The sequence below is a fragment of the Amblyraja radiata genome, chromosome 27 (genome assembly GCF_010909765.2).
Source record: "Amblyraja radiata isolate CabotCenter1 chromosome 27, sAmbRad1.1.pri, whole genome shotgun sequence".
Lineage (NCBI taxonomy): Eukaryota > Metazoa > Chordata > Chondrichthyes > Rajiformes > Rajidae > Amblyraja > Amblyraja radiata.
Genome location: NC_045982.1, coordinates 29,137,781 through 29,163,165, shown reverse-complemented (window position 1 = coordinate 29,163,165; position 25,385 = coordinate 29,137,781). Strand labels below are relative to the sequence as shown.

General features: G+C 46.2%; 1 protein-coding gene across 1 annotated transcript in view; it reads right to left on the bottom strand.

The window, feature by feature from the left end:
• The window catches only part of epha10 (EPH receptor A10), a 497,371-nt gene that overhangs the window by 398,816 nt on the left and 73,170 nt on the right, over positions 1-25,385 (bottom strand). Inside the window, exon 3 of the mRNA XM_033045476.1 lies at positions 24,157-24,826. Coding sequence (XP_032901367.1) covers positions 24,157-24,826 — 670 coding nt within the window. The remainder of the gene's footprint in view (positions 1-24,156; positions 24,827-25,385) is intronic.

The following is a 25,385-nucleotide window of genomic DNA, read 5'->3' as shown; positions in this document are numbered from 1 at the left end:
TACACTCCAAAGACGTACAGGTTTGTAGGTTAATTGGCTTGGTAAATGTAAAAATTGTCCCTAGTGGGTGTAGGATAGTGTTAATGTTCGGGGATCACTGGTCGGCGTGGACCCGGTGGGCCGAAGTGCCTGTTTCCGCACTGTATCTCTAAACTAAACTAGACCTTTGGCACTGGCTGGGTTGGGGTGAATGGGGCGGCTGCTCGGAGCTGGATGTAGGGGTTCAGGGCTGCAGGCACCCCGACTGGGCTCGGTGAGCGAGGACCATTTCTGGGGACTGGCAACTCCTGTTCCATGTGTTGACGGACTGTCTCTCTCACCATCTCCTCACGAAAGTGGTGGAAGATACGACCACCGTTGCATCTATAACCGTCCAGAAACCATGTGCTGGGGGAATGTCAAACAGAGAGAGGAGGTTCCATTGCATCCAAACCTTCCATGGCATTAAAACATCGTGTTGCGTCCAACGGGGTCGCTGAGGGCCGCGGCCGTGCCCGGCAGTTGACCTGGTTCGCCCACCGTGGAACCGGGAACCCGCCTGGAACGACCCAGTGGGCCACACGGATGAACAGTGAAAGCCACTGAGCCCAGACCCTGATCATCCTCCGGTCGGGAGAAGAGGAGGGAGCCAGCGATGATGGTCACGAGGAGCATGGCCGGGAGGCAAGTGAACCCGGCTCTTGCCGCCCGCACCCTCAAGGTCAGTTACGGGGGGCACCCCAGGGCACAAAGGCAGCTGGGAGAGGAAAGGAACGTTGGTTCATTGAACGACCCAGACAAAGGCTGGAGGCCCTGTAGAAGCCTAGGGTCGCCTCAATCTCACACATGGAAACAAATAATCACCCAAACACTAGCTCCAACCTACACACCACTGACCATTAACCTACAAACCTAACGTCGTTGGAATGTGGGAGGGAACCGGAGCATCCAGAGAAAACCCACACGGTCACGGGGAGAACATACAAACTCCGTACAGAGAGCACTCGTAGTCAGCATTGAGCCCAGGTCTCTGTCGCTGTAAAACAGCAACTCTACCGCTAGGCCACTGTGCCACCTAATCATGCTTCATTCTCATCTAATCTGGACCCAAGGCAGTTTCGATATTCGGCACTCTGTATCTTCCCCTTTGCTCGATCTATTGTACTTGAGTTTGACTTGATTGCATTTATGTATGGTATATCTTATCTATTTGGATAGTTAGGAACACAAAGTATTTCACTGTGCCTCAGGGCTTATGACAATAATAAACCTAAATAATAGGCACGTATGATCATATATCCAGGTCTTCACAGACAAACGTAGCCCAATGACTGAGTTCCCAAAGTACTTCCACAGTGGTTTCTCCTCACTGTTATATGGACTTCTGGCCCAACATCTACATCCACCGCATAGGCTGAGGCCGCATTGTCGTAGGGCGGGATGATGGTGCAGCGGTAGAGTCGCTGCCCCACAGCGCCAGAGACCCAGGTTCAATCCTGACTATGGGTGCTATCTGTACGGAGTTTGTACGTTCTCCCTGTGACCAAGTGGGTTTTCTCCAGGTGCTCCGGTTTCTTCCCACATCCCAAAGATGTACAGATTTGTAGTTTATTTGGCGTAACTGTTTTATGACTGTTGGCAGTCCATTTTCCCTCCAAGGATAAATAAAGTTCTATCGTATGGTATTGTATTGTATCGTAAAAGCGTGAAGTGTACGTGAATTGCTGATCGGCGTGGACTCGGTGGGCTGAAGGGCCTATTTCCGTGCTGTATCTCGAAACTAAACTAAACTCTCCAAATGGAGGAAGATTAGGCGGCGGACAAAACAAACAGAGAACAATTACGAAACGCAACCCTCTCCCGAGATTCAGTGGGTTTATCCAGTGAGGCAGGCGGTGCCAGGTAAAATTCCCCATCTGCTCCAATCTGGGAGATCTCTGCCAGGCTGGTGTGGGAGCATCACTGTGGACTTTTAGACTGTAGACTTTAGAGATATAGCGCGGAAATGGGCCCTTTGGCCTCCCGAGTCCACGCCGACCAGTGATTCCCACGTACTAACACTATCCTACACACAAGGGACAATTTACAATTTTAACAAACCCAATTAACCTACAAATCAGCACCTCTTTGGAGTGTGGGAGGAAACTGGAGCACTCGGGGAAAACCCACACGGCCATGGGGAGAACGTACAAATTCCCTGCAAACAGAACCCGTAGTCAGGATCGAACCCGGGTCTCTGGCGCTGTAAGGCAGCTGTGCCACCCAGTGTCACTGTGGACTCCATGCCCCTAGGGCAGGCAAGGTCATGTCCCATCGCCTTGAAGACTTATATTTGTAGACAGAAGAAGGCGATGGAGTGGACTTGGCAGCCACACACTGATTAAAAACACAGCTGACAGTCAATGTCAACATTCACAAATAATACGCTGCCATCAGGCAAGGCACCAGCCCCAGGTACCAACAATGCCAAGAGTCAACATTTTCATAGAAAGATGTGAAGTGAGAACGGAAGAAAATACAAAGAAAAATCTGTTTCCTAAAAATGTGCTAAAGTACAATAAGAAAGTTCAGAACACTCCAATTCTTAAGGAGTTGGTCCCCTTTTATCGACGCTTTGGAATCATGTGATGCAGCGGTACCGTAAAGATCACTGATTTCAGGTCAGGTCGTGGATAGATTTACATCTCCGAATAAAGATTTGAAAATTTCTCTTTTAAGGGTCTTTTGCTCCTATTTCTACTTTCCACTTTTTCTTTTCTTATACACACACTTCACGTTTTTCTATTTTCTACTATCTATTTTTCCTCTTTTTCTCTTCTCCAATGTTTTTTTTTTCCCTTCTTCTTGTCTTTCTTATTTTCTTTTCAAAAACATAAAACTAGAGGTTGTACATAGAATGTATAATTACGTTGTGACATAGTTGGCACCTAAAATTAGGTCCCACTGTACTGTTTTGTATTGTACTAACTTCTAATAAAATAAAATAAAATAATTTAAAAAAGAAAGTTCAGAACATCAACTACATTCAACCACTTTGTTTAAAGTCGTAGTTATGGATGCAGCCCAGACACGCACACAGACCAGACTCCCCACCATTGACTCCATCTTCACTTCATGCTGCCTCAGAAAAACAGCCAACATAATTAAAGATTTGATCCACCCCGTTCACTCCTTCTTCTCCTGCTTCCGTCCAGCAGAAGGTACAGAAGATTGAAACCATGTATCACCAGACTCAGGGACAGCTTCTTCCCCTCTGTATCAGGATTCCGAACGAGGGGTCCTTAAACTAGGGAACTGTCCAATTCACCTCGACCCCATTGCGGACATTGGACTTTGTCTCTGGAACTGACCTGCTACAATGCTGAGAACTATATTCTGCACTCTTTATCTTTCCCTTTGCTTGATGTATTGTACTTGAGTTTGACTTGTTTGTATTTACACATGGTATATCTTGTCTGTTTGGATAGCAAGGAACACAAAGCTTTTCTCTGTATAAGGAGCATATGTGATCACATCTCCAGGCTTTTGCCTATAAAGCTAGCCCAATGTTTGCAAATCCCAAAGTTCCTCTTCAGTGGTTTCTACATGGACCTCTGGAAGGAAGACGGCCCATCTTCTCCATCCACCTACAACACATGCTGAAGCTGCATCAGCTTCTCTCCAAATGGGGGAACATTAGTTGACAGATAAAACAAACAATAAAACAACTATAAAACGCAAGTAGAAGGTACAGAACCTTCAAACCATGCGCCACCAGACTCAGGAACAGTTTCTTCCCCTCTGTTATCAGGTTTCTGAACGGCCTTTCCATAAACTAGGGAACTGGCCGTTTTTTTGCTAACTGATTGCAGACATTGTCTCTGGAACTGATGCTTTGCACTGATGAGAACTCTATTCTGCACTCTGTCTCTTCCTCTTGTACTGGAGTTTGATTTGAACCTAAACCTAACCTCCTTCCATGTCACAGACAAGTAACTCGGAAGTTGGCAGATTGACGTATTTCTTCTGCCAAATTGATAATGAACGGTGGGATGGTTCCGAGGAGATCATTCATAGACAGGGGAAATAGACAGCTGACATCCAAGTTAATTACAGTTAGAATCCCCATGATCCGTGAAAACAAGAATTATCTTTTTCACTTCAGTCTGGATTGAAGTTAAATCCCGATGTTAGAATCAATCTCACATTGGGCTATAATATTAACAAAAATATCCCACCACAAATTGGGTAATGCCTCATGACAGTGGCTCAGTTGACAGAGCTGGGGGAAAAAGTAAGCATTTGAATGACAGAGACACAAGGAACTGCAGATGCTGGAATCTTGCAGCGTTGGAGTAAGTGTTGGGGTAACTCAGCTGGTAGTATCGCTGGAGCATGGAACACAAAGTGCTGGAGTAGCTCAGTATGTCAGGCAGCATCTCTGGAGGGTGCGAGAAACTGCTGATGCTGGAGGAAGGGTCCACACCTAATACGTCACCTCTCCAATACCTCTAGGGATGCTGCCTGAGTTGAGTTATCAGCTTTTGGAACAAATCTTTGGCAAAATACAGAATATAACACCTTACATAAAACAAAACCTTTTTTGGACTAAGCATAAGGCCTGGAGCATTTGCTGTGACTCAGATTATAAATTCTCAAATTCAGGTGAGAAAGTTCTGAATCAAATCCTATTTGAGATCTGATAACAAAAAGGTCGGCTAACATCATGGGAGAGTATTGCACCGTGGTCAAACCTTACACCAAGGCTCTGTGCACCATCTTTGGAGTACATATACAGATCTTACAGCATTATGTAATTATTGTGGCCTTGTCAAACATAAGGGTTAGCACTACATGCTACGAATCCCAGCTGTGGAGACACTGGTATCGTTGTCTTGTTGTAGGACATTGATCATTCTTTTAATCTGGATTTTTAACTCGTGTATTGTGTTTTTAAAAATATAATTTATGATGCTTTTATGTGATATACTCAGATTTTATATGTACTTTATGATATTTTTTAATATGCAATGCATTTTTTATGTAATGTTGCTCCTTGTCTGGACCTCGAGTCCGTAATAAAGTTTATTATTATTATTATTATTATTATTATTATTATTATTATTATTATTATTATTATAATAATAATTATTATTATTATTATTATTATTTTGATCAGGAACAGGAGAGAAGCTCTTTCTGGAACACAGATGACACAGTGGTGCAGATGGAAGAGTCACTGCCTCACAGCACCAGAGCCCTGGGCTCAATCCTGACGGATGCTGCCTGTGAGGAGTTTGTAAATTCTCCTTCCAACCATGTGGTCCATCCCCAGGTGCTCCAGTTATCTCCCACATCCTTAAGACATGCGGGTGTGTGTGTAGGTTAATTGGCCTCCACTCTCTGTGATTTGCAAACATTGTGGCCTCGAATGTGATGGTAGTGGACACGAAAGTGAGATAACATAGAACTAGTGTGAACTGGTGATCGATGGTTGATGCTGACTTGGTGGGCCGAAGGGCCTGTTTCCATGCTATGTCTTTCAATCAATTCGATCAATCAATTCAATCAATTGATGTAGGCAATATGAACCTGACTGCTGGTGCTGGCTTGAAGGGCCGAATGGCCTACTCCTGCACCTATTGTCTATTGTCTGCCGTGGAGCTATGCTTTATGTACCGTCACTCTAAGACTTCAGCATGACCCTTAACCAGTCACCTTGAAAACGTGTCAAACATCTTGGCAAGCCATTTCTAACCTATTGAATCTGAAATTTAGTCCCCAGACATAATAGTAACTCCTTTAAAGCAGAACAGTTAATTATATATTTTTTTAAACTGACTGGTAATATTGTTCTCTGGAGAATATGTTTATTTACATCCAATACAGAGAACCGTGGAAACGTTACAGAAGGTCTCAGGAGACTCACAGTATAAATCCTGCTGAAGCAGATGGTGCCCAAGGCTGCTTGCCAAGCACGTCTTGGCTGTTGCAAATGATATCAGGATAGAAAGCTGTTGTTAGTTATTAAATAAATGCTGTTATGTTGCATTGTGCACGAGAGAAGAGAGTAAGGTAACACATACTGTAACATAAACAGGCAAATTCAATCAAGAAGCTCAAGATTTGTTTTTGGTTCTCAGTTGGTATAGTGTAGAAGGATGTAGAACGAGATCCAATACAGTTCCCTTGTGGATAGATGCTTGGGTTTCTGAAATACCAACCTAGACAGGAAGAATATCCTATGTCAGAGACTGAGGTAGTAGGAGTGTTCCACTCACTACACACTTGGCATTTTTTTTTACAATTAACCTACAAACCCACACATCCTTGGGATGTGGGAGAAACTCCGGTTTGGCACCTGGGGAAACCCACGCAGTCACAGGGAGGAGATATTAGTGCTGACCACGTCACCTCTGCCATAAAATAAAATATTAGCTACGCTGTCAATGACCAAGTCAATGGGATAAGCATAGAGAGGGGTATTTGATGTTGGCATGGACATGGTGGGCGGAATGGCCTGTTTCTGTGTTGTGTGACTGTGACTCTCTCTCCCCTATTCTGAGAACCACTTGTGGCAGCGCCCCCTCTCTCGGAGGCCACTCTGATCCTGATCACTGGCTGACGGGCCAGGAGAGGCCAATCGCCAGTATCATTGGTAACAACTGGGTCCAGTTAAATCCAACTAGAATCTGTTGACCACGACGGTGCAGGATCCTCGCGGTCTCTATGCCAGGCCGCTGTTGACGGAGCCCGCAGCGTGCTGCAGAAAGATGTGAGAATGGTTGCGTTGCTGTTGTTTGTACCTTCAATAAATGTCTCCTTTTTAGTTCTTTGTGGTTGAAGTATTTACAAGGATGTTGGCAGGACTCGAGGGCCTGAGCTATAGGGAGAGGTTGAGCAGGCTAGGACTTTATTCCTTGGAGTGCAGGAGGATAAGGAGTGATCGTATAGAGGTGTCCAAAATCATGAGAGGAATAAATCAGGTAAATGCACAGAGTCTCTTGCTCAGAGTAGGGGAATCAAAGACCAGAGGACATAGGTTCCCGAGTTGTGTAGGGAGTGGATGAGATAGTGGGATAACTAAGAACTATCGTGAACAGCTGATCGATGGTCAGCGTGGACTAGATGGCCCTGTTTCCATGCTGTATCTCGATACTAAAACTAAATGTCTGCCTGAGAATGCTGCCTGACCGAGTTGAGTTACTGCAACACCTTTTGAGTTTTAAGCTTTGGAACAAATATTTGTCCAAATGCAGAATTTAACTCCTCACATCAAAAAAAAACCCACTTATTTGGCAAAGCATAAGGCCTGGAGCATTTGCTGTGACTCAGATTACAAATTCTCAGATTCTGGTCAGACCGTTCTGAATCGAATCCTATTTGAAACCCGAGGGCATAAAGATAAGCTGACATCTTCGGAGAGGATTGAGAGAGTATTGCACTGCAGTCAAACCTTATGCCAAGGCTTTGCAAGCTGTTTCAGGTGTACATATAAAGATCTTACAACATTATCTGAAACACGAACAGGGAAGCTCTTTCTGGTGACATAGAACACAGATGACACATCGGTGGTAGAGCTGCTGCCTCACATTTCCAGACACCCAGTGATCCATAACCCTAAAGGGCCTGTCCCACTTTCACGACCTAATTCACAACCTTTTTTACTCATGGACATTTTTCGTCAGGCTAGAAAAACGCCCCGACCTACTTGATGCCACGAGTACCTACGACTAGCATTACGACCTACTTACGACCTACCTACGACCTCGCTGCGAGTATGAGTCAAGGGCAAACTCGGCAGAGGTCGTGAATTAGGTCGTGAAAGTGGAACAGGCCCTTTACATGTAAAGTGACCTGGTCCTTTTACTGACATTCTAACCCTAACCGAACCTTAACCCAATCCCGACCTCAGCCGCTGTCTGTGTAGAGTTTGCATGATCTCCCTCTGACCGCATGGGTTTCCTCCGGGTGCTCCGGTTTGCCCCAACATGTGGATTTGTAGGTGAATCGGCTTCTGTAAGTTCCCCGTACTGTGTAAGGAGTGGATACAAAAGTGGGATAATATAGAAGATTGACACAACAAGCTGGAATAACTCAGCGGCTCAGGCAGCATCTCTGGAGAACAGGAGTAGGTGACGTTTCAGGTAGAGACCAATTTTGAACTGGTGTGAACGGATGATCAATGATCAACTTGGACCTGGTGGGCAAAGGGCCCAGTCCTAAGCTGCATCTTTCAATCTAAATACAGGGAACAGTACATCACTTGATTAGTACGGGTGTCCGAGTTTATGGGGAGAGGGCAGGAGAATGGGGTTAGGAGGAAGAGATACATCAGCCATCATTGAATGGCGGAGTAGACTTGATGGGCTGAATGGCCTAATTCTACTCCTATCCCGTATGACCTTATGAGCACAGCAATAGGCCCTTCGGCCCACAATAGCCATGCCAAAATATGATGGCACTCCTCTGCCTGCACATGGTCCATATCCAGTTGTGTTAGAAAGAACTGCAGATGCTGGTTTACATCGAAGGTGGACACAAAATGCAGTGGTGACTCAGTGGGACAGGCAGTATCTCTCGAGAGAAGGAATGGGTGATGATTCGGGTCGAGACCCTTCTTCAGACATGATGTCAGGGGAGGGGGCATGACAAAGATAGAATGTAGGCAGAGACACACACACACACACACACACACACACACACACACACACACACACACACACACACACACACACACACACACACACACACACACACACACACACACACACACACACACACACACACACACACACACACACACACACACACACACACACACACACACACACACACACACCGCTTCCTTCACCAGCCCGTTATGCAGGTGGGGGACAGCGCAAGCGGGGGAAGCGCTGTCTGAGTGAAATTCACACGGTGAAAGCCAATGTCATACAGGCACACACCGCGATGAACAGGAAGGTTGGCGCTGTAATTAAGACGGTGAGAGCACAGTGTATGGGAAGTTCTTTAAAGGGGGGCGGGGGGGTGAGAAGGGGGGAGAAGGAGTGGAGACAACTTTTAAGAAGCCAGAGATACACGGCTGTGAAGCTCAGCAGACATTAACATTGCTGGCCGGTTATCCTTGGTTCTGAAAACTACTGCTTACGTTATTCTTTTCCCCAATGAGCCAATGAAATTCACCGGTCAGCACCGACTACAACCTACGGGAACCTTCAACCTCCTGGCAACCCACGAGGACCTCCTGGTGACCCACTTACGGCATGAGAATTCTCGCTACTCCCCATGGCGGCTTCATACTGGTCGCCGCTAATTTTTCAACTTGTTGAAAAATTTGCGGCAACCATAATGAGGCCATGACTAGTTCCCACAATGCGGGAACTCCTCGCAACTATGAAGGCGACTCCCCGGTAGCCACCAGGGAACATGTGGCGACCATATGGCGACCGCATAGTCTCCTGCAGCCGCATAAAAGTCGCTCAAGTGGGACAGGCCCATTAGACTAGCGGGAGAACTGGGAAGGGGGAGGGGATGGTGAGAGAAAGCAAGGGCTATCTGAAGTTAGAGACGTCAATGTTCATATTTGTTCAGAATTGTTCCAATTTGTGCTGGGCCTCTCTCTACAATTTACACTCGTCCATTGTCAGAGTGAGGCCCAGCGCAAATTGGAGGAACTGCACCTCATATTTCACTTGGGTAGTTTACACCTAGTGTTGCCAACTTTCTCACTCCCAAATAAGGAACAAAAGGTCAAAATACAGGACAAATTCCCGACAGCATTCGTTGGCCGACTTGGCCGGGGCTGGATGAATGATGAGTTGGCCCGGGTGCGGGACTGCACACAAAGCCCAGCTGGCAGGCCAGCTGAGAAGTTTTGGCCCGGGCGCCGGACTTTGTCCGCAATGTTCCGCACCCTATCCAACTCGTGAACCGATGATCTGCCATGAGAAGGCCGTGTGGTGGTGTCGGCGGTAACCGAAGCTCAGACAGCTGGCCGGATTGCTAACCGATGGGGCCACGGGCGAGGCGCTGCTGCTGCTGCTGCACTCCATGGGCTGCACAACGTCGGGATGGGTGAGGCGGGTCCGGATGCGGCGCTCCGACTCGACAGTCCCCTCGACCTGAGTAGTAGCAGTCAAATATAGGACAAGGGCGGTCCCGTATGGGACAAAACAATTTAGCCCAATATACGGGATGTCCCGGCTAATACGGGACAGTTGGCAACCCTACTTATGCCTCAGTGGTATGAACATTAACTTCAGATAGCCCTTGCTTTCTCTCTCCATCTCCTCCCCCTTCCCCCACTAGTACCAAGGGCCTGTCCCACTTTGCCGTCATTTGGGCCTTATTTACGCGTCATATGTAAAATAGGTCGACGTGTCCAAGATTTCGTAGTGTAACGAAATCCTCGCGCGCCACCTGCGTGAAGTATTGCATACGCACGGTGATGCATTGGCTACGCACGCTGACACATTGGCGTAGCACGCTGTATCGCTTGGTGACGCATGGTTACGTCATCGTGCGTCAACGTCCGTAAACATGCGATGCCGCGCGCCACTCATACGCAGTCGGCCCGCCTTTTACACGTCATGTAACCTCTATCCTCGTCCACACAGACCTCTTCCTGGGTTTCTTGCTGGCCTTTCTTGTTGTACTCCTGCCTGGCTGATCTATAAGTATGAGGGCTGCGGCTAACAGACATGCTGTGCTGACGCATGATTACACGTGATGACACGTGATTTGCGCGCGACGCCGCGCGTCACGACGTGTCGACCAATTTTACATATGACGCGCAAATGAAGCGCAAATGACGGCCAAGTGGGACAGGCCCTTTACTGTCTCTGCCTACATTCTATCTTTGTCCCGTCCCCTCCCCTGACATCAGTCTGATGAAAGGTCTCGACCTGAAACGTCACCCATTCCTTCTCTCCAGAGATGCTGCCTGTCTGGCTGAGTTACTCCGGCATTTTGTGTCTCCCTGGCCCATATCCAGGTTGGGTCAAGTAATTATCCCACCAGATACATTGTGAAAGCATATAATTTGGCCGTCATCACATGTGTTTGCGGGCTTTTGTGGTGCACACATTGTCACTGTTATAATGCAGACAATGGAAAATTATTTCATTGACTGCGGAGTGTTTCAGGTCACTCCGGGGGTCAAGAAAGGCACTATAAATGTAAATGTCTCTTTATAAATGATTGCCTGTCAGAGTTCCCAATATGGATGTCTCTTTCTGTCCTTCATTATTTGTGAACAAATAATGTAAGCAAGAAACAACACTGATTTGTACTTTCAAATTTCATATGGCCCAGTCAATCAAGACGATCTGTGTACAATTGGGACTATAATTTAGATAACTGCTGGCCCCAACACACAGAGTGCCTACAAAGACGAGCTTAAACCATGGTGTAGCTTCTCATGTCTGGTAACAAAGGTAATTTCAAAGATAGAATGACGGAATAAGTATCCCAGCAGATTTAAATGTGCCCATCTCCTAATGAAAGGTCTGTAGTTTTCTTGTATGACCACAAAGTGTTTAAAATCCTGGGCCTCCCCATTGCCAGAGTGAGGCCACACACAAACTGGAGGAACAGCACCCCATATTCTGCTTGGGTAGCTCACAACACAACGGTATGAACCTTGGATTGTCCAATGTTACACAACAACCCCCTCTCTTACTGCTCCCGATAGTACACCTATTTCTCCCACTGTCCCCCCCCCCCCCCTTTTTCCTTCCCCTTCCACCTATATCCCTTCCTCAGACTTCACAATGTTCTCCTCTTTTCCCCTTATCTTACAGACTTTGTCTTCTTCTCATCTCTGGCCTTTGTCCACCCATCAGCCGAAAAAATGGCTACACTTTTATCCGCCTATCATTTGCCAAGCCTTGTCCAACCCCATTCTCAGCTTTCTTCCCTCTATTACAATCTGTCTGAAGAAAGACTCCGACCTGAAACATAGAACCATAGATACATAGAAATTAGGTGCAGGAGTAGGCCATTCGGCCCTTCGAGCCTGCACCACCATTCAATATGATCATGGCTGATCATCCAACAATATCCTGTACCTGCCTTCTCTCCATACCCCCTGATCCCTTTAACCACAAGGTCCACATCTAACTCCCTCTTAAATATAGCCAATGAAATGGCCTCAACTACCTTCTGTGGCAGAGAATTCCAGAGATTCACCACTGTGTGAAAAATGTTTTTCTCATCTCGGTCCTAAAAGATTTCCCCCTTATCCTTAAACTGTGGCTCCTAGTTCTGGACTACCCCAACATCGGGAACAATCTTCCTGCATCTAGCCTGTCCAACCCCTTAAGAATTTTGTAAGTTTCTATAACATCCCGCCTCAATCTTCTAAATTCTAGCGAGTACAAGCCGAGTCTATCCAGTCTTTCTTCATATGAAAGTCCTGACATCCCAGGAATGAGTCTGGTGAACCTTCTCTGTACTCCCTCTATGGCAAGAATGTCTTTCCTCAGATTAGGAGACCAAAACTGTACGCAATACTCCAGGTGTGGTCTCACCAAGACTCTGTACAACTGCAGTAGAACCTCCCTGCTCCTATACTCAAATCCTTTTGCTATGAATGCTAACATACCATTCGCTTTCTTCACTGCCTGCTGCACCTGCATGCCTACTTTCAATGACTGGTGTACTATGACACCCAGGTCTTGTTGCATCTCCCCTTTTCCTAATCGGCCACCATTCAGATAATAATCTACTTTCCTGTTTTTGCCACCAAAGTGGATAACCTCACATTTATCCACCTTATACTGCATCTGCCATGATCATCGCCTATCCATGTAGCCAGCGATGTTGCTTGACCCACTGAGTTACACCAGCACGTTGCTTTTTGGTAGGTTAATTGGCTACTGTAAATTGCCACTAATGTGTAAGTGAGTGGGGGAGTTGATGATAATATAAACAGAATAAAATTGGGATTAGTATTGTATTAGGATAATTGGATGGTTGGTGGGGAGCAAGGACTAGGTTTTGTGTCTAAAATTTCATATCAGCACCCAGGGTTTCACTGAACTAAATTATAATTATTCATAATTCATAAAGAAAATCCAAGATTAGAGTTGATGACTGAGCACATAAACTGCTTAAATATCATCACCATTTCCTATTCATTACTCAGCTTAAACTAATACACCAGACTGAAGGTTTAAAGCAGGGAATTTAGCAGCAGATGGCTGATGAAATGCAATAGATACAATTGTTAACAAGGATTGCTCATCAGAGACTGGGGTTAAAGTATAATGCAACCGTGTTCAGAATTTGAAATTTCAGTGAGGCAATCAGCATACTTTGATACGAAAAAAATGCAGACCGTGGATGTGGAGAGGATGTTTCCACTAGTGGGCGAGTCCAGGATTAGAGGTCATAGCCTCAGAATTAAAGGACGTTCTTTTAGGAAGGAGATGAGGAGGAATTTATTTAGTCAGAGGGTGGTGAATCTGTGGAATTATTTGCCACAGAAGGCTGTGGAGGCCAATCAGTGGGTACTCTTAAGGCAGAGATAGATAGATTATTGATTAGTATGGGTGTCAGAGGTTATGGGGAGAAGGCAGGAGAGTGGGGTTGGGAGAGATAGATCAGCCATGATTGAATGGGCCGAATGGCCTAGTACTACTCCTATTCTTTATGACCTGATGCCATCTCGTCCCTCAATAGAATCATGGCTGATCATCCATCGTCAATGCCCAAATTTCACATCCCTGAGTGTCCAAGACAAGGTCTTAACTGGTCATTCACTACCCTGAGTGAGAGTATTATTTCTAACCCTTTGAATAGGGGAATCTCTTCTCATCTCAGCACTATATTCCAATGACTTATCCTGAGACAATTTTTGTTTAGTTTAATTTAGTTTAAATATACAGCACGGAAACAGGCCCTTCGGCCCACCAAGTCAGCACCGAACAGCGATCCCCGCACATCAACACTATCCTACACACACTGGGGACAATTTACATTTTATCCCAAGCCAATTAACCTACAAACATGTATGTCTTTGGCGTGTGGGAGAAAACCGAAAATCTCTGAGAAAACCCACGCAGGTCATGGGGAGACCGTACAAACTCTGTACAGACAGCACCAGTCGTCAGGATCGAACCCGGGTCACTGGCGCTGTAAGGCAGCAACACTACCTCTGCACCCCCATGCAGTCCCTTTTTTTTTGAGAGAGCTTCGAGACTCTCTGAACAAGGAAAGTATATTTGATATCTGTCATGCCCATCCTGAGAGCACTGTCCCCAAACTGCTTGAAGGATTCTATCATCATTACTTTTATCTTTCATTCCTTGTTCTTTATCTCTCCGCATCACCATCTATATCTCTGGTTTCCTGTATCCCTAACCAGTCTGAAGAAGGGTCTCGACCCGAACCGTCACCCATTCCTTCTCCCCAGAGATGCTGTCTGTCCTGATGAGTTTCTCCAGCTTTTTGTGTCTATCTTCAGTTTAAACCGGCATTGAAATATATACTTTTAGGACAATGTTAAATTCTTGTTAATGCAATTCATGTCATACAGCATGTAAACAGGCCCTTCAGCCCAATTTGCCCATGCCAACTAAGCTGCCCAATCTACACTAGTCCCACCTGCCTGCGTTTGGCCCATATCCCTCTAAACATTTCCTATCCATGTACCTGTCCAAATGCCTTTCAAATGTTATTATCGTTTCTGCCTCAACTACTTCCTCTGACAGCTCGTTCCATACACCCACCTTCCTCTGCGTGGAAAAAGTTGCCTATCAGATTCCGGTTAAATCTTTCCCCTCTCACCTTGTATTATGCCCTCTGGTTCCCCTACTTTGGGTAGAAGACTGTGCATCTACACTATATATTCCCCTCATGATCTTATACACCTCTATAAGATCAACACTCACCCTCCTGCACTCCAAGGAATAGAATCCTAGCCTGCTCAACCTCTCCCTATAGCTCAGGCCCACAAGTCTTCTCTGATCTCTTTCAAGCTTACCAACATCTTCTCACAGCAGGGTGACTAAAACTGAACACAATACTCCAAATGTGGCCTCACCAACATCTTGAATATCTGTAACGTACCAGTGCAACCTCCATACTCAATACCCTGAGTGACGAAGACCAAGATGCCGAAAGCTTTCTCGACCATCGTATCTACCTGTGATGACAGTTTCAAGGAACTAAGAATCTTCACTCCTACATCCTTCTGCTCTACAACACACCCCAGAGCCCTGCCATTCACTGTGAAGGTTCTGCCCTTATTTGACTTTCCAAAATGCAACCCCTCAGACTTATCAGCATTAAACTCCACTAACCATTCCTCAGTCCACTTACGCAGCCGATCAAGATCCTGTTGTAATCTTTGATAACCATCTTCGGTATCTACACTACCAGCCATTTCAGTGTCAAATTTACAAATGCAAATTTACTAATCCCGCCTTGCACATTCTCATCCAAATAGTTCATATAAACCATCAACACCAATGGGCTGAGCACAGATACTTGAGGCACACTGTTAGTTATAGGCCTCCCACCCAAAAGCAACCTTCCACCACCACCCTCTGCTTCCTTCCATGAGGCCAATTTTCGCTCCAGTCGGCTAGTCTCAGCGGACCATTTCTATGCTCTTTGTACTATGGGGAATTGTGCTTAGATTACTGAACTGTACATAACAAAAGAATGTACACGTGATAATACAGAAACCACTCGACCATTGTGTCTTGTGTGTGGAGAATGACTTGGGAGTGCCTGACGTTGAATCACATATCAGCAGGGTGCCCGGCCTCTGGCCTGTTCACGCAGCCACAGTGCTTAAGAGGCTGGTCTACGTGAGTGTTTGCACAGAGACAGTGATGATAGAGGCTTGGAGATGGCAACAGAACTGCATGTTAAGGAGCAATAATCAGACTCCCCCTTTGTTAGTGCAATTGATTGAAAGGTTCACATTGACATTGCAACGTGGAGGAAGTGAGTGGGTTTCAATGAAAGCCATCATTGATTTTGGCATCTCTCACACACGGTACTTTTAGCTGTCTATTATCAAAACCAAATAATTGCACGATAGGCTCCAGCAATATTGACTGCTACTAAATGCACAACCTGCCTGAACCACCTGATGTGACAGAGAAATACTTCACAATTTCCTTAACTCCAATTACCAAAGACTGGCATTGGGTTGTAAATAGCTTATATTTGTTGTGGTCTCAGCCGAGGAATAGAAGCTTAATTTAAACTTCCATGTCTTTCCAGTACGGACAAATTCCGACACAATGGACAAGGGAATCCTTACAAACATTCAACATTTCTTGAGGTCCTTCTGGTGTTCAGCTAAAGTAAAATCTCTTCCATTTTCCTCTTTTCTCACAACTGGACTGGTGTGTGGACTAAAATAAAGAGGGATACCAAGGAAACTTGCTCCATGGAAGCAGACTCAAAGTTTATTTTTTTGCAATTATTTTTAATAGCAGTACAGCACAGGAACAGGCCCTTCGGCCCACAATGTCTGTGCTGAACATGACGTCAAGATAAACTAATCTCATCTGCCTGCACGTGATCCATATCCTTCTATTCCCTGCATATCCATGTGCCTATCAAAAAGCCTCTTAATACGCCACTATCGTATCTACCTCCATCACCACCCTTGGCAATACATGCTAGGCACCCACCAACCGCTGTGTGAAAAACATGCGCACCATATCCCCTAGTCTTTGATATTTCCATTCTGGGAAAAAGGTTCTGATTGTCTACCATATCTACTCCTCTCATAATTTGATATACTTTAGGTCTCCCCTCATCCTCCAACCTTACAAAGAAAATAATCCCCGTTGTTCCTCTCACAAACTATGGCAATCTTATTGGGAATGAGTTGATGCCAATTTTTTTCCCAGTTTAAAGTACAGTGGATATTCATCTGGACTGTGTTAGCATCAGCAGATCAAGGCTTGATTTTTGTTAATTCCTGGGCTTTGATTACATCATGCCAGTCACGTGTCCAATCGGACACACAAGGAACTGCAGATGCTGGAACCTTCAGTAAAACACAAAGTGCTGGAGTAACTCAGCAGGTCAGGCAGCATCTCTGGAGGACATGGACAGGCGACATTTCCTATGACTGAAGCAACGTGTTTCACATGCCCATGTGGGCAAAGCCAAATCAGTCAGCTTCTGGCAAAGTAGGCTGAAGTTGTCTCAAAATTCAACATGTTGTATTGGAAAACTTTTCTTCAATTTCCTTACCTCCAGTATCTGAAAATACAGTGGCCTTTTCTCCCGAATGTCAGGGACTCGGTCAATAGGTGATAGCAAACTATCATCTCCATAGGATAAAGTGCAACACAGGTCAGTACCAGAGGGTTGGTTGAATTAAGGGAAAGATCCAGCATGGAAATAGGCCCTTCAGCCCACCGAGTCAGAGGAGACGAGTGTAATATGGGATCATGTTAGGCAGTGACAGTGTGACAGAGAATGGAGCAGCTGGGCTTGTACACTCTGGAATTTAGAAGATGAGAGGGGATCTTATTGAAACATATAAGATTATAAAGGGTTTGGACTCGCTAGAGGCAGTAAACGTGTTCTCGATGTTGAGGGAGTCCAGAACCAGGGCCATAGTTTAAGAGAAAGGGGTAAGCCATTTAGAACGGAGATGAGGAAACACTGTTTCACACAGAGAGTTATGAGTCTTTGGAATTGTCCGCCTCAGAGGGCGGTGGAGGACGGTTCTCTGGATACTTTCAAGAGAGAGCTAGATAGGGCTTAAAGATAGCGGAGTCGGGGGATATGGGGAGAAGACAGGAACAGGGTACTGATTGTGGATGATCAGCCATGATCACATTGAATGGTGGTGCTGGCTCGAAGGGCCGAATGGCCTACTCCTGCACCTATTGTCTATTGTGGGCCGACGGGCCTGCTCCTGTGCTGCACAGTTCAATGTTCTATGTCTTTTGATTGGAAGATACAGCATGGAAACAGGTCCTCTCGTCGGTCATCTGTTCACACGTTCCATGTTAGTGGACATTCTCTTCCACTCCCTGCACATTTGGGGCGATTGATCTACAAACCCGCACGCCTTTAGGATGTGGAAGGAATCTGAAGCACCTGGAGGAAATCCTCGCAATCACAGGGCGAACATGCAAACTCCACACAGACCGCACCCGGGTCTCTGTTGCTATGAGGCAGCAGCTCCACCAGCTGCGCCACTCCCCAGAGAACAATTCTATTGCCTGGACTCCAAACTTATTTTTTTCTCTCTACAAAAGAAATAAAATTGAAGAAAAATAGGCAATGCTTCAAAAAGCTGCTGACAATGTGCCTGGACTGTAATCAGAGCTGATGTTCGAGCTACTATCGAATGTGGAATCACTGGCTACCTGAAGGATAGACATACATATCCTCATTTTGCAAGGGCAGCATACAAAAGTCATCAATGCCACTCGGAACAAGGGAAACAAGTGAGTACATTCAAGATTTAATTTAAAAAATCTAATAACATTGAATGTGAACGCAACATTCTTCCTTTATCACAGTGAGCAGATGAATGGGAAAATACCATGAACAGATGGGCACAGGAGTGCAGCGGGTTGCCTCGGAATATTCTGCATGGGCATAACTCAGCAGAATTAACAGGACATTAGTGCTGATAATGGAGCTGCTGCCACACAGCTCCAACGACCCATGTTCAATCCTGACCTCAGCTGCTGTCCTACGAGGAGTTTATATATTCTCCCCGAGACCGGGTGGGTTTCCTCTGGGTGCTCCAGTACCCCCCCCCCCCCCAGAGACCGTGTTTCATCCTGACTACGGGTGCTGTCTGTACGGAGTCTGTATGTTCTCCTGCGTGGGTTTTCTCCGGATGCTCTGTTTTCCTCCCACACTCCAAAGACATGCAGGTTGTAGGTTAATTTGACTTCGGTAAAAATAGTAAATTGTCCCTATGGTGTAGATAGTGCTAGATTACGGGGTGATCGCTGGTCAGCGTGGACTCGGTGGGCCGAAGGGCCTGTTTCCGTGCTGTATCTCTAAACTATTTTTTTTTAAATATGATATTAATGGGTGGTTGATAGATCAGTGTGGACTCGTTGGGACAAGAGCCTTTTTTCCTTACTGTATCTTTCCATCCCAAAGACATGCAGATCCTTAGGTTAAGCTGCAAAGGAATAGTTGAATTTGTGAGGAGAAGGGAATGTGCAAAGGAAAAGTGTAGGAATGTGCAAATGGGTACATGAAGATGGGGGGCTGAATGGCCTTTCTCTAGGCTGTATCACCATGACATTGAGTTGGCATCAAGGAGTCACTCTTCTGTCCAAAGCATTCATTGGATAGGAAATCAGTATACGAGGACGTATAGATAGGAAAACGGCAAACTAGGACCTTTAGATAGGAAAACAGCAAAGTAGAACCATCGGCATAGTAACACAACAGGTAGATCTGCGATCTCACACTACTAAAGCCCTGGGTTCTCCTTGCGACCGCATGGGCTTCCTCCCACATCCCAAAGACGTGCAGGTTAATTGGCCTCTGTAAATTGCCCCCAGTGTGTAGGGAGTGGATGAGAAAGTGAGATAACAAAGAACCAGTGAACAGGTGACGGATGGTCAGCATGGACTCGGTGGGCCGAAGGGCCTGTTTCGATGCAGCATTTCTAAGCTAAACAAAACTAATCTAAATCTTGTTCTTTTGCAGCAGAGAGTATTATTGGAGAATAAAAAAGCTTTGCAACAAAAACATTTACATACAGCTTGCAGTCGCTGGTGATCTTCTCATTCTAGGGGGTGGTGACAAAAGTAAATCCTACTCTGAAAGGACACCTGAGGGTTTGTCAGGATCTAATTGATTAATTCGGCACAGCTGAGGGTTTAACACGGAACGAGCTGAAACACGGCAGATGGCAATACTGACTTTCAACAAATGATCAGCTCAGGCTGATATTCATTTCAACATCTGCACTTCCGTGACATAGAATGATAAAGATGCTTTATGGTAAAAATGCAGAGATCGATTTCATAACCCAATGATTTCCTAAAAGCCCTGTCCCACTGTACGAGTGTCAAGAGCTCTCCCGAGTTTAATAAAAATCAAACTCGTGGTAAGCACGTATAATGAACGTGTCGGGTACGTTGGAGCTCGGGGACGTCTCTTAGCGACTCGTAATGCTAATAGCAGGTACTCGGGAAACGCGGTAAGCTCGGGAAGACTCGTGAAGATTTTTCAACATGTTGAAAAATGTCCACGAGAGCCCCGAGTACCTGCGAGCGGCCATTACCGTAAATCTCCGAGTTCGAATCAGGGCAAATTCAGGAGAACTCTTGAATGAACTCGTACAGTGGGACAGGGCTGGTAAAGTAGTAGATTTTGAAATTGAGAGGTTTAGTTTAGTCAGAGTTTCAGGGTTCAGTCTGAAGAAGGGTTTCAACCCGAAATGTCACCTATTTCTTTTCTGCAGAGATGCTGCCTGACTCTATTAGTTACTCCAGGGTTTTGTGAGTATCTTCGGTATAAACCAGCATCTGCAGTTCTGAGCTACACGGATTAGATTTGTTTCGCAGCGTGGAAAAGTCCCTTTATCCCACCGAGTCCACGCCAAATAACGATCACCTGTACACTAGTTATATCCTATACACCAGGGACAATTTACAGAAGCCAATTAACCTACAAATCTGCACGGCTATGGAATGTGGAAGGAAACCGGAGCAACCAGAGGAAACGGCGGCCGAAGGGCGGCATGGTGGCACAGCGGTAGAGTTGCCGCCTCACAGCGCCAGAGACCCGGGTTCAATCCTGACTACAGGTACTATCTGTACGGAGTTTGTACCTTCTCCCCGTGACCGCGTGGGTTTTCTCCGAGTGCTCCGGTTTGCTCCCACACTCCAAAGACATGCACGTTTGTAGGTCAATTGGCTTTGGTACAGATTGTAAATCTTTGCGAATTAGAAGAGTGTGTAGAATAGTGCTAGCATACCGTTGAAGAATACGACAAATTATCAGCAGTTCTGCACAGCTGGCATCGTGTTTGAATTACTCAATTTGTCAAATACTGCAGGATAAAGTGAACTGAAATGACACTAAGGTGGTTTACCAGAAGGATGCCTGCATCACGGATCTAAATGAGCCTCTTGCTAAGAGCATGAAAATCCTGGCTACTGTTGTGTTCACTATTTATCTGCTGGCCAAAACCTAACAAGAGATGACCTATCCTTTTCCATCACCCCCATTCCCACCTCTCTGATCTTGGTCTCCTCCACTACCAAAATGTGGCCAACATTATATCTCCTCTTCACAATAACCTTTGTTAATTACTCCACGCATCTGGCAATCACCCCCTCAGCCCCCCCCCCCCCTCCCCCCACCTGTAATCACTTATACTTGCTAGGCTTTGCCCCACCTCTACATCTCTTCAAACCTTTGCCCTCCCTAGTCCCTATTCGAAGAAGGGTTCCCAACCTGAAACATCACCTATGCATGTTCTTTGACGCTGCCTGACCCGCTCAGTTGTCCGGCAGTTTGTGTCTTCTTTTGACCTATTATTTCCTTTCGTTTCATCCTGTGTTACAGAGACAACACTTCAAAAGGTATGTGGTTGACCTTAAAAGTACTGAGACATCCGAGACTATGACAAAACACAGTATGTCCTAGTTTCTTCTTTGCAATTGCAATCGGCTGTGCCGAAGCGAAAAAGACTCTTCATTCAAATTTATTGTGCGCTTCAAAAGGTTCAAAATGTTTGCTGACCTTGAGTAGTGTGCGGACAGTGCAGCACCCGCTGACGTATTCCATCCCAATCAGTAGCTTTCTTCTGTACCAAAGACTGTGTAGAATATTTAATAAAAACTCCATAAACCGGACAAACAACTGAGACTAGAAGGAAGTGGAGTGTCGGTCAATTAAAATATAGTGAATTCTTGTTTCTTACTGAATCCAGCTCAACTCCCGTTCATCCGGGACTGTCGGTTGGCCCGGTGGGAGTTGAGCTGGAGTTGGCGCTTCTTCTCCGCGCTGGCTATGACCGACGACACAAGCCAGCGCAGAGAAGAAGTGCCAACTCCAGCCCAACCCACTCCCTGACAGGCCGGGGACTGCCAGCGGCCAAACCCCCCCGGCGCCGGCGAAAGCCGAGCACCAGCCAGACACACAAAGCGCTGCAGCAACTCAGCTTCGCCCCCGCGCTGGCTGCAAGCCCGGCCCTACACCTCCGGCCTCCCCCGACAGGGACGAGACACCCGGGAGGGGATGGCCCAGCAACAACTCAACAGACCCGGGCCCGATACCGACACCGACCACGGACGAGCACGATCTCGATCACTCACCAATGCATAATAAAGCAATAAAAACGACAAAATAATCTTGGCTTTTAATAAAGGAACAATAAATACAACTATTTCGTAGTTTGAAAGCTGTATTTTCTTACCTAGAAGAATCAAAGCTGGAAAAACGGAAAAAAGAAATGAAGGTCCACTGCTCCATTGCTTTCCAGGGCTGCTTATGCATAGTGACCTTTGACCTGGGCATGCGCAGTCGGAATACCGAACTCGCTTATTGTCCGGGATGCTCCGCAGTTTGAGGAGCATCCTACCCCTGCAAGACCACCTCCCGTGAATCCAAGTAGTGATAGCACATCCTAAACCACTACTTTGTCAAGTCTTTGCTAAACTATCAGGCAACAGTTAAAGAGAGGATGACATCTTGGATCTAACTTCAAGAATTAGTGATTTGTCACAAGATCTATGAGCCAATTCCATGTATTAATGGGGGCCACGTCAGCTGAGAGCAGGTCTAGAATGTGGATAGGACAGACTGGCATTTCACATTCATGCCCACATACACCTGCAGGAGCTGATGTTCATCGCTAACCAGATACTGAACTGGAAGAACCATTTTAAGTGTGGTGCAGCTGGTAGAGCTACTACCTCACAGCGCCAGAGACCCGGGTTCGATCCTGTTCTCGGGTACTGTCTGTGTGGAGTTTGCACGTTTTCCCTGTGACTGCATGGGTTTCCGCAGGATGCTCCGGTTTCCTCCCACATCCCAAAGAAGTGCAAGTTTGGTGCTTAATTGTCCTCTGTAAATTGTCCCTAGTGTGCAAAAGTGGGATAACATAGAACTAGTATGAACAGGTGGGGTGAAGGGCCTGTTTCCATGCTGCATCTCTAAACTAAATGAACGTGGTGAAGAATGCAGGGCAGCCTACATATCTTTTCGGAACTCCCGCAACAGTAACTTCACCCGCCCGAATCGAGGGGTTTAATTCGACCCGGAGCAGGGTCTTACATCGCCCGGCGCGGCTTAAACGGCCGCGGGACTTACCATCGCCCGCCAGGGGCTCTAACATCAAGAGCCTCGGTCAGCTCGATGCAGCAGTTTGACTGCGGGAGAAGAATAAAGAGAGGACAGGGAAGAGATAAGACTTTTGCCTTCCATCACAGTGAGGAGGTGTTTGGAGATTCACTGTGATGGAAGTTTGTGTGTAATTGTGTGTTTTGATTTTTTACTGGTATGACTGCAGGAATGAAATTGCATTTGAACCTTGTTTGTTTGAATGACAATAAATGGCATTCTATTCTATTCATTCTATACCCTATATGAGTAGCTCATCATAAAAACCTCTGCAACATCAACTGGTCAGGAGTGCATTATAACTCTCTCAACTGAGTGACTGCAGCCATGTACAAAAAAAAAAAATAGGCATCTTTATTGGATTGATTGAATGATACAGCATGGATACAAGCCTTCAGCCCATGGAGTCCACGTCGAACATCAATCACCCCGTTCACAATAGTTCTATGTGATCCCATGTTTTGCCCACTACACGCTAGGCTCGACTTGCAAAGGCCAATTAACTAACAAAGAAGGAAGTCTTTGGGATATGGGAGGAAACCCAAGCGGCCAAACGGAAAACTTGCAAACTCCACAGCACCAGAGATCAGGATCGAACCCATGTTCCTGGCATTGTGAGAGAGCAGCTCTACCAGGTGCGTCACTGTAAGAACCGCATTACCTCAAGGCAATGCCCCACCACGGCACTCTGAGGTACCTATAGCTAAGCAGTAAACAGCTTTATCTGACCTCATCACAGCTCTGAATTAAAGCAGTTCTAATAACAATGCCACAAATCCGATTTGGACAGGTTTAGTTGCTGCTTTTTCTGCTTTACTAGTTATCGAGAGAGAGAGAGAGAGAGATAGAGAGAGAGAGACATCACAACACGAAGCTTACCTTCACACCTGCCAGCTCTCTCCTGATACCCAGCACTGCAAGCACATTTCCCAATCGGCACCAGCCAGTCGCCTTCTGCACTGCAGTGCATCCGAGGAGGGTTATCCATCTCTGCTTCGGAGTCGTTGATGCACGATCCCCGCACCTCCACCAGGGTGGAGAACGCAGCTTCTGCCACTGTGTCGGGGAAGACGGCCAAACTCTGCACCGTGGAGAGGCAGGTTTTATAGTAAACCCTCACCGAAACGAGCGCCACGCACGCCCCGACGTCCTGGAAGCCGAGGTGGAACCCCTTCCTGACAAGATGCTCAATCTCTCGAACTTCCGTGTTGAGTTTCATCTTGCGCTCGCCGAGGTCCCCTTGCGTGAAGCTCTCATCCGCGGCGATGGTGTCGATCTTCACGTACCTGCTCTCCAGAATGTCTCTGCCCACGTCGCTGTCCGACTCGATGTAGTAGAGGTTGAACGTCTCTTTGCAGGTTCCAACCACCCCTGGGATGCTGTTGCAGTCTCTCAACGTGAACTTCAGCTCAATGAAGATTCGCTGCCCGTTCCGCCGCGTAATCCAGCCCGTCTGAAGCCAGTTGTTTTGGTTGGAAGACATGACATTGCAGACCTGGTAGGTGCGAATTGGTTTATAGTTTTCATCCACTCCGCTGATCTCTTCCCACTGAGGAGAGAGACAGAACAAAACTTAAAATTCCCAAATCAAGGCAATCACCAATTTCCCTGCCTCTCAAATCAATGCCCCGTACAACAGCAATCTGAGGCAGCTCAAATCACTAAGTCTTAGAGGTAGACAAAAATGCTGGAGAAACTCAGCGGGTGCGGCAGCATCTATGGAGCGAAGGAAATAGGCAACGTTTCGACACTTTTGTCTACCTTCGATTTTCCAGTATCTGCAGTTCCTTCTTGAACACTAAGTCATAGAGGATCTCAGAGGGTTAGGAAGCATCACTGGAGGATATGGTTAGGCAATGATTTGGGGGTCAGGGTCTATCTTCAGATGGAGGACATGGATAGGCATTGTTTCATATCGGAACCCTCCTTCAGGTGCAGAAGGGCCCTGACCTGAAACGTCGCCTATGTGCTGTATATCCTTCAGAGACACGACCTGAATTACTGCAGCATTTTGTGTTTTGCGCAACATTGCAGCATCTCCAGTTCCTTGTGTCAACATCCAGGGAGGGAATGGACTGGAGATGTTTCAGATCCAATCTGAAGTAGGT